At 40.0% G+C, this 10,642-nt stretch overlaps 1 protein-coding gene across 1 annotated transcript; it reads left to right on the forward strand.

Annotated features, from left to right (window-relative positions):
- Positions 1-1,083: 1,083 nt before the first annotated feature.
- Positions 1,084-10,383, forward strand: tfap2c (transcription factor AP-2 gamma (activating enhancer binding protein 2 gamma)). The gene is made up of 7 exons (XM_059329561.1): positions 1,084-1,506; positions 2,236-2,688; positions 3,165-3,216; positions 5,162-5,384; positions 6,744-6,862; positions 8,476-8,617; positions 8,849-10,383. The coding sequence occupies exons 1-7, from the start codon at positions 1,459-1,461 to the stop codon at positions 9,141-9,143; spliced, it is 1,332 nt and encodes a 443-aa protein (XP_059185544.1). The 5' UTR covers positions 1,084-1,458; the 3' UTR covers positions 9,144-10,383.
- Positions 10,384-10,642: the final 259 nt, after the last annotated feature.

Raw genomic sequence — 10,642 nt, forward strand, 5'->3', positions numbered from 1 at the left:
CAATGCAACTCATAGATTTTATTAACTTACTTTAAAACCCTGTAAAAACAAATGTGTGTCTCTATTATAATAAACACAACACCATCAACATTCTAGAACATCTCTAAACGAGCACTGTGATTGGCAGAGAGGCATTCCATTAGCGTCATAACTCCACCATTAAGGTAATTAGTAACCTGGCAACCCTTAATTTCCAGGTTTGCTGATGTAGGCGAAATGTTTACTTTTTGTGGATAATCCAGAGACAGTTTTACATTTATTTTATGTATTTTATGTTTGCCCATTGTCATCTATATTTTGGAGGGCTATAGAAAAATGCATACTCGATAAGACTGGACAGCCCATCATTTTTTGACCTAACGATATTATTTCAAAATTTGAATCTAATAACAAAACAGTATGCTTTATAACAAATATATATATATATAATATTAATTAATTAATTTATATATATATATATATATATATATATATATATATATATATATATATATATATATATATATATAATCTACAGTTACTGTAACTTACATTTTTCTTTGTATGTCTATATCCTGAATGCCTGTATTTCTCACATTGTTAATAAAGATCTGAAAAAAAGTAACCTGGCAACCCGTCAATGCAACACACTTAAAGCGAGTAATGTTAAAATTATATTACACTTGTAATTAAAGTTATATATATATTCTGCACCAAACAAACGTGCATCATTTCTTATTAATTTAGCATATTTTCGTTAACCGTCATCTAAGTATAAAGAATATAATCCCAGCTGTCCTAGCAATGTTTTAAAGTTTTGATGGGGCTTGAGGACTATTAAAAAAACAACATAAAAAAAACCGTTAAGGTGGTGAGAGACTTCTCTCACTGTAATCCACGGAAAGTGGGCTCTTGTAGAGTCAATAAATGTCTGACACTGTACAGACGGACAAAGCTCTGATTGGACTACTGTCCCGCCAATCAGCAATATTTTCATTTTCCCTTTTCGCTGACATCATCGCGCAGGGTGACGCCCCCTCGGAGCGGCTGTGCAGATATAGTACAGTTCTCATGTGTGCACCAATAAGGCTGAACATCACTTTTTCGTCCATAAGAGGGAGTCAAGTTTCTTATATGCACCGTTTTCGCCCACTTCCACAACAGAACTACACAACACAGTGACCGGACAGGGGGAAATATTGCTTGTCAACGATTATTTTCTCCCATAGTGGCTGTTGGAAACTCATATCTGTGGCTGGATAGTCAGTCGCTCGGTCAGTTCGCCCCTTAGCTATCACCCACAACTTCGCCTCTTCTTCTTCTTCTTCTTCGCCGCAGCTGAAGAACAAGGTGGTTCATGATCACCAGGAAGCTTTTGACTTTTTCCTACCTGGATTAACTCGAGGGGCGACACGATTTTTTTCTTTACTTTTTCTTTCACTCTTTTTTTGGTAACGGAGAGACTTATTCTCTGGCAGAATGTTGTGGAAATTAGCCGACAACGTGAAGTATGAGGATGATTGTGAGGTGAGTTTCGATAGTTTCAAAACGTGGCGATAAAGTGCCGTTTGATTGACAAGAAACAAAAGTTTGCCATTCAGCAAGAGGAGTGATTATAGGTTGTTGTTGTTTTTAACCATATTATACTGATAAGATAAAGGGAGATAAAATGGAAATCATAAACGGCCGGCATGACAGGCGACAACAGAACAAGGACAGCTAAAAAGTCAATTTTGAAAAAACAAAACAAAACACCTACAGCTTTAAAAGCAAGAAGTAATTTTCAAAATAAATGAATAGCTATTTGCATGACAACAACAATATATATAACAATAAAACATAATAATGACGACAATAATAATTATATTAATATTAATAATGCATAAATAAATAAAACATATTTTTTCAGAAGTAGCATAGGCTAATTTATTACGCAAATTCATTTTTAATTAGGGCCACAACGCCTGAGAACAATCTTATATAATTTCAATAACCAAAACTTAAATAATGTATATTTGTTTATAACACTAATTAACCTAATATTGATAATGATAATAACAAAAATAATAAAAGCATATTTAATTGTACAGTTAAATATATTTACACTCTTATCTAAACTATTATCTCCAGTGGACATCATGCCAGTGGGTAACAGATACCTCCCTTGAGGGACAAATGTCAACGCTACCTGCCATGTTCTTGTCTCCATTTTTTTTTTTTTTTTTTTTCACTTAACGTGTCTCTTCCGTCCCTCAGGAAAGGCACGACGGCAACAGCAATGGAAACCCTCGTCTGCCTCACCTGCCAGCGGTCAGTCAGCACCTCTACAGCCCGTCTCCCTCCCTCTCACACTCGGCCAGTTCGGACTTCCAGCCCCCGTACTTCCCGCCTCCCTACCAGCCTATTTCCTACCAGCAGTCCAGTGACCCTTACTCCCACCTCGGCGACCCTTTCAACATCAACTCCATACACCAGCCGTCGTCGAACCAGCAGCAATGGCCCGGTCGGCAGGGCCAGGACGGGCTCGGCGCGCACGGGAGGAGCGGACTGGCGAGTCAAATCCTGGGCCTGGAGGGCTCGTCCGGGGTGAGGAGGGAAGGGTTCCGGCGGCCGGAGCTGCTGCCCCCACACGTGCACAGCATAGACTCGTCGGTTATTGGTGATAACATGGGGATGCAAGACATGGGCCACGGACTAGAGGACGTTCAAGTGAGTGGATTTGATTAAAAAAATGCTCTAGAAGGCGAGGTGTGTGGAGGTCACTGTGGTTGGTGTGTGTGTGTGTGTGTGTGTGTGTGTGTGTGTGCGTGCATGCTGCATGTGTGTGCGTGCATGCTGCATGTGTGTGCTCACTTACTGACACAGGTAGCCAAATACATTTTAGGATACTAATAAACAGTAAAACTTAAGTTAATTCATTAGGTTATCATCAAATTGAGAAATTATATTAAGCACACCAGAAAAAAAAACACCCACCACCACCACTATCACTTAATTAAACTTATTATAGTAAAGCTGCAATATCCTTGGAAAAAGCTATATTAATTTTCTATGTTAGAGAAAGTAATTTAGCTGGACATCTACTTTTTAAAATTAATTTCAGCCTGCCATGTCTCTATAATTGTTGTTTTAAATCATTACATACAGTTGCTTATTGCCGCTTCTCCTATTTCTTTTTTTATCAGCATGGAGATGACCACAGTATTATTATGGCAGATCAGACAGTCATCAAAAAAGGTGAGTTTGTTGCACATTTATGTCTAATCTAATCTTAGTCGCAAAGATCCAAATTTCTGTTCATTTTAAAAGGATTTTAAAGGTTTTGTTAAATGCTGCCTGGGGTTCATGTGCCTTCGTAGAACCAAATAAAGATGCAGTAATTACTGGCAAGGGCTGGAAATTTACCGTAAGGACCATATTTTTTTTCACTCTCTACATACTTGGAATTGTCATAACAATTACTTCTATAGTGGCATGTCAGGGCACTCAGTTCGAGAGTACAGCGAAGGAGGAGTCTTGTATTTGTACTTGCACTGCATACACTCATAATCCTCATAGCCATGAGATGCACTTATCTAAGCTTGATGTGATCCTTAGCCTATTCTGTTGGTAAAGGTGCTTGAATGGATGCCCAGTGGGAAAAAACTGATCCCTTTCAAAAAAGACAGGCTCTAGCTGACATGACATGAAAATTGAGCAATCTCACAGCCCTGGTGTTGACTGTGAGAGAAGGGGAAAGCTTTGGATCATCTTTAGGCTGGTTAAGCTTGCAATTGCAGCTCTTTTCAGTTCACGTTCACAGGAAATTATGAGTTGATCTTGAAGCAGTGTTTGGCTCTGCAGAACCAGCTTTTGGCGGGGTGTGGCATTAGGCTTGCATGTGAAGGACAGTTTAGTTATTTGTCGGGACATGAACTGTTTTGAGGGAGAATTTATTCCTGCTGTTTTGTCACCAGGGCTTCATTAAACAGACTTTGAGTCAGAGAAAAATCAGCTTTTGTAACGTTATTCTACTGCTTAGTCTTCCACATTTATCTGAACCAGACACATGCAAAAAGATCTATCTATCTATCTATCTATCTATCTATCTATCTATCTATCTATCTATCTATCTATCTATCTATCTATCTATCTATCTATCTATCTATATATCTATCTATCTAACTTAAGAACTGTAAAACTTTGATCTAATATTTATTCGTATAAAGTCTTTAAACATGCAAACCTCGTGCTTTAGTTTCTCATTACCATGTCTGACCAATACCACAGTAGTGTGGTTAATTTGATCACATTTATATGATATTTTATTATTCAAATGCTTATTAGCAAAAAAAAATATTACATTTTTACAATACATGGTAATTCAAAAAGTAATTTGCACTGCACAATAAACCAACCAGTCTCCATTTGTTACGGAAATAAGTGATGGCTCATTATGTTGTTCCCATGCTCAAGGGCACGCTATGGGCAATCTAGGTTTTCCACTTGTAAACAATGGCATGTCATTCCCAGCCATGTGCCCCAGAGGAGCCTTAAAGCACTCATGTGACTTTGTGATTTTTGTCTCAGTATTAGGACTACGAGGTGGCAGGAACCTTGATCGCTTACAGAGGACTTATTATCAGGGGGGCATTCTTGCTGGTGAGGATGAAGATAGCTATGTTTTGTAGTGTGCTGTACTGTTGTGTTTGTCCGTGATTTTGTGGGGGGTTTAAAAAATTCGTCCAACTTAAGAAGCAGCAAAAAACACACACATTATACAGAATATTAGAGCCTTTGGGACCAAAGAATAAACAGTTCTGAGGTGTATCCGTGGCTTAGATTAGGGGTAGGCTGTATGTGTGTACCTGTTTGTGGATGGTGTTTGGCATGAGGGCATTTTAGCTGTTTAACTATCAGGCATCCAATGTTTGGAACCACACAATATTTCAAAAGTCTTTCCTACAGCAGACACTGGTTTCCTCAGCCATGCAGAGCTGCATACACACTCTTCCTTGTGATTACTTGCAAGAAAACACAGATTCTCTGTTGCACAGAAAGGATTAAGATGATTAGAGCTTATGTACATACACAGGAAAAGAGCATATATAAACAAATTCTGTTGCACAACCAGAATATTCTGCCTTTCTTTTGTTGTTCTTCACTCTTCAGCTTACCCACATTTTTTCCCCTCACCCTCCAGGGCCTGTCACTCTCCCCAAAGGCAACGCGCTGGGTCTTCCTTTCCAGAAAGAGTCCCTGCTGGGCATGGTGTCAAACCCAACAGAGGTGTTCTGCTCCGTACCAGGCCGTCTCTCCTTGCTGAGCTCCACATCCAAGTACAAGGTTACCGTGGCCGAGGTCCAGAGACGTCTGTCACCCCCTGAGTGCCTCAACGCATCGCTCCTGGGAGGGGTTTTACGCAGGTCAGAGCTCAGACTCATTCAACATGACAGCAAACTGGACTTAATGATATTTCCCCTGCTGATGTTGTCACTTGGAGAAGTCCTCAACATAGCAAAAAGGAATACAGTAGCACTGATTCACTAAAAAATAAGCAAAACATAATTAATTTCCTCAATAACTGTGTTATCTGCAAGCTTTTGCAGAGGTTGTCTGATTCTTTTAGATATGAGTTATCATCAAACTGAGGAGTTAATGCTCAGCAGCCCATGGGAAAGGCTTTTCTAAAAGCACAGCTTGGCTCAGTTGCTCTGGCTCATCAGTTTTTTGCGTAAGGTTCGTGACATTCTTTGTGTGGTCTGCAATTTTGGCTCTGTGCTTCCTCTGGGGATAGGTTACATCAACACAGTACCAATCTAAAGACTCTGTGGGTGTGTTTTTTGTGTGTTTGTCAGGGCTTGCAGCATGGGTAGGTTTATCTGTGGCAGTGCAGTTGACCTTATGGCACATATGTTAGTGTGGCAGTCTGTTGAGGGACTGTGAGGTTACATTACGTACCCAACACCCCTGACCGGAGCGTTTTGAGCTTGGAGTGCACGTTTGCCACTTCCCATGTGCCTGTGTTAATGCTGACATGTACACACACACCAACACACACAATCACACAGACATTTTTAAGTAGGTCATATAGCACTAGGAGGGGGATCGTTAGCAGAGGGACATTGGGGAGAAGGGGATGAGGGGGTGGGGGCACTCATACACACATGCCTCGCTAAAGATGCTCCCTCTCTCACCCGCCATGGAGAGGGGGAGCGTGCCCTCCAGTCATGTGTAAAACTGAATCGACCATTGCAAGTGGGCAGTTTAAGTGTTTCTGCAAACTTGTCTACGAGAGATTTTCCTGCTATGTGTAGAAAGCACCAAATGTGTTTTTTTAGGTCAGGAAAGCCTGTTTGTGTGATTTATTTGTTATCAAAAGTGCACAATACAAGTGCATAAATACAAGATCTTCTGCAGGAGTGAGTCTTCCTGTAAGTCGCTTTGGATAAAAGCGTCTGCTAAATGACTAAATGTAAATGAGTGAGTGCAAGGCTACCCCTGACAGGTTATGTCTGTCATATGTTTTGCAATCTCTGGATCTTAGCTGAAGGCAGAACAATCATACAGATCTGTTCTGTTTGTTCCTCCTAATTTATGGGTACAATGCCCTTCAGCAGATACTAAAAAAAGGAAAATTATGTGTGAAGAATGCCATCTTGATTTCTTAACCCTCTAAAGCTCGGAAAAAAACTTCAACACATCGTGTGAGAAAAGTCGTAACCTTGCATTTTATGTTTTCACAACTGTACGCATAATATGTATATTTGTGTTTCCTTCTGCAGAGCCAAGTCAAAAAATGGAGGTCGCTCTCTGAGAGAAAAGCTGGATAAGATTGGGCTCAACCTGCCTGCGGGAAGAAGGAAGGCAGCCAATGTCACTCTGCTTACCTCACTAGTAGAAGGTATGACATATCACTCAGTAGCACCTTCTCAGGTGTAATTGTTGTTTGCAGCGGCTGGAATGTGGCTGTATTAGTGTGAGAACGTCAGTCTCATTCAGATAGTATGCGTGTATTAAGTCCCACACTATATCTAAAGCCATTCTCCAAACACTATTCATTGTCGAAATCCTTGATGATGTAAAGACAATGTGGATGACACAACGCCTTCTTTCTGACTCTGTTTGATTAGCCGGCCTTTCTGTTGCACGCTAGCTCTTCTTTTGATCATTCTCTCCCTTGAGTTGATGTTTGAATGTAAGCTGGTTGTCCTCAGTCTCGAGTTATTAAAAAAGATCTGATATAATCTTTTTCCATCTCAGTCTTTATATATTCCATTTTCTAAAACTTCTGCATAAGAAAATCATTTTGGCACCAATTGTATTACTGTTACAATAGTAATTTTTTGTTTTAGACTGTACGCAGTCCTGCAAGCTATGCATTGTCTTATATATTCTACCTTTAAATGTCTGCATCATAGAGCTTGGCAATATGGCGAAAATCAAATATCACAATATTTTTTAAATATCTTGATGTTGGTATTGCTATAATAATGTATGGTTGACTGTTGGTGCTGTCACAAAATATTTACACTGTGAGATTTTTGATAAATAATCATCAGAAATTGGGATATAATGTTTAAGGCAAATAACAGAACAGTCTGCTAAGTTCAGCAAATAACGTAATTTTACCATAATGCAGGCTTTTATTAAACAAGAAAAATGTATGATACTATGATATTGATATAATATCAATATATTGTCCAGCCCCACTGCAACACGATCACAGATCCACATGTATTAAGTCAGGGAGTAACGTTGATATAATGACACAACATGACATCTCACCTTCCCTTGTCAGCCAGACAGTGCCGCTTCATGGAAAACGTTATCACTTAAATCACAGCTACCTACCGAGGGCTACGGTAGAATATTTTTTTTCCTCTCTTGCTCCCTACACGCCTAATTTTTCATAAATGGGCTGATGATTCTGTGCAGGAGAATGACCGGAGGCTTGTGTTATTTAGAGACCTTCAAAGCTGAATTAAGCCTTGTTATCTTGTGTTCGGCTCGCCAGGAGGGCCTGCTGACCTTAAAGATTGTGCTTCTGAATAGCTGCCCGCATCCTCAAGTGATGTGCGTGTCTATCAATAAGTGGTGCTGTTGGTGCCGTGGGCACTTTCTGCTAGCATTTATCCAGATAAGCCCATTATGACCATGCAAGTCAAACCACCCTCAAGACGGAAATATATTCATCTCACTAGCTCTTCTTCCCTTCAGCGAGAAGACTGAGCACAGCTGATTATTCTGCAGTTCAACTGCTTCACTTCATGTGCCTTGATGCTTGTGTGTAACGGGGCAGCTTGTATAATGCTCTAAATTGATAAATTGCTGAAGTCGGCCAGCTTACCATTTGATCTTTGCCCAGTATGTCAGAAGACATGCAGTGTTAATGTCTGTGTAAATAATATTTATACGCTCGTAAACACAAAGTCTTGGTTTGAAACCAAGAGCCAAGTGTCAACTTCAGTGCAGGATTTATAATTTCTTTTGTTTGTTTTCTTCTTCTCCTCTTAGGGGAAGCTGTTCATTTAGCAAGAGACTTTGGTTACGTGTGTGAGACAGAGTTCCCTGCAAAAGCAATTGCTGAATACCTGGGCAGGCCGCACGTGGAACGCAACGAGGTTAACTCTCGCAAGAACATGCTCCTTGCTGCCAAGTAAGTGTCTTGTCTGGATGGTTGCCTTTAATCTGCATGAAAATACACCTTTAGCAAAGTAGGATGCACCACAAGAAGAACTTTTTAAAATTCCTTCATGGGTGTTAGAGTATGCTCTGAATACTGGAGGATTTTGTGGACTGAATTTTCTGCCGACTTTCAGATCACCATGAAACATTCTGGAAATATATTTTACATTTTCCTAAATCATTCCCTTTTTTCTACCTTCAGGCAAATCTGTAAGGAGTTTACTGACCTGCTTACTCAGGACCGTTCACCTTTGGGAAACTCTCGGCCGGCCCCCATCATGGAGCCTGGAATCCAAGGCTGCCTGACCCACTTCAGCCTCATCACTCACGGCTTTGGTTCTCCAGCCATCTGCGCCGCCATGACCTCGCTTCAGAACTACCTGAACGAGGCCCTAAAACAAGTGGACAAGATGTACCTGAGCTCTGGTAGTGACACCCAGGGATCCTCAGACAGTGGAAGCAAATCTGCCGACAAAATGGACAAGCACAGGAAATGAGAGCTCAAAGGAGAATCCTTATGAACTTAAGAACCCCCGAGTCCCTTAATCTTGCTGCCCTGTCTGCCCTTTTGGACTTTTTTAAAATATTGATTGATAAGTATTGTCATTTTGAGAGCTGAATTTGTGCGTGAGTGTGTGTGTATTCGCACTGTTGAATTTATATCATATTTTTTGAGACATTGATGATTTCTACTTGTCACAGCCGGCTGCAAATCAGTCTTCACCTATGGTGAACACGCGTTTACTGGTCCTAATAGGAGCCCACCTTGTGGGGGTGTAAAATCATTATGATGCTAACCACTCTTCAGTTCCATACAGTTGCCAATGTGCTGATGCTACAACTATGGGACCTGCTTTCTGTTGACAAGAGGAGGAAAAAGAACAAAGTGCATACTGTTTTTTTTCTCCCTAGAGGACATCATTTCAAGATGAGTTGCTGTGGCTGTGAATTCCTCTCAGCCCCCCCCTCCCTCATGCTCTGTCTGGAGGCAAATCCACTGATTTCCTGTGTCTCAATGGACTTGCAAAGGACAATTTTTATATGAGAAAGAGAGAGAAGAAAATCCACTTCATTTTCTTTCTTTTTTGTGCTTGATTTGTACAACCACTTCAAAATGGCTCCAGTATTATTGTGCTTTGTTCATGAGAGATGATTTGAATCTTATGTAGGCCTGAATGAGAAAAGATGAGTTTTGGTTTGTCAGTCTGTGTTTGGTCAGAAACCAGAGACTTTACAGCCTCTTCAGTGTTCATGTGGATTACAGGCATAGCAATGCTTCCATTGTTACTCTATCTTTAAACCTGGCAGCATTACTTTTGTGACCACATTAGATATTCATCATTCTTAGTATTTAAAAACCCCAACTTACCGCCAACCTACCAACCACTTCAGTCCTGCCAGAGTGTATGTATGTTGTGAGAATGTGTGTAAATGTATATATTTCTTTCTTTAAAAATGTTTTTAATTAGACATTAAATTCCAAACATAGAATTTTATCCAGTCTCTTGTCCTGGATGTAAATATTTTCTAATTTATGTTGTAATTTAATGGGCTTGTGTAAATAATGGTATCATTCTGGTGTATGGTTTCACTTTTTATGATGATGTGTTTAACTTTTATAAATGGGTTAGTTTTTTATCGAGTAGAGGTTAGGAAGTGGGCATGATAATATACTTTTATGAAAATATGTAAAAAAAAATGTTTTAAAGTTTCAGGAAAAATAAAAATAAAATGAAAGACTAACGCCTGATGTAGTGAGTCAGTGTTGTTGCCTAGGCCACACAAAACATACACACACACACACACACACACACACACACACACACACACATTTTGGTGCTCTGTTGTTCTGTAGCCCCCTTTTCAGCTGTGCTCCACAGTTGATGGTTAAGTCATGTGTTGGAAGAGTTTCCTATTAATAAACAGCAAAGAAAAATCCCCAAACTAATGGGAACAGTAGCCATCATTATCTGCTCTCACTTAGCTTCACAAATAG

Source organism: Centropristis striata, chromosome 3, assembly GCF_030273125.1.
Source record: "Centropristis striata isolate RG_2023a ecotype Rhode Island chromosome 3, C.striata_1.0, whole genome shotgun sequence".
Lineage (NCBI taxonomy): Eukaryota > Metazoa > Chordata > Actinopteri > Perciformes > Serranidae > Centropristis > Centropristis striata.

Coding starts and splice junctions, on each gene's coding strand:
- tfap2c (XM_059329561.1), top strand. CDS start 1,459: ATGTTGTGGAAATTAGCCGACAACGTGAAGTATGAGGATGATTGTGAG. Junction 1,507..2,235: donor AGTATGAGGATGATTGTGAG/GTGAGTTTCGAT, acceptor TCCGTCCCTCAG/GAAAGGCACGACGGCAACAG. Junction 3,217..5,161: donor TCAGACAGTCATCAAAAAAG/GTGAGTTTGTTG, acceptor CTCACCCTCCAG/GGCCTGTCACTCTCCCCAAA.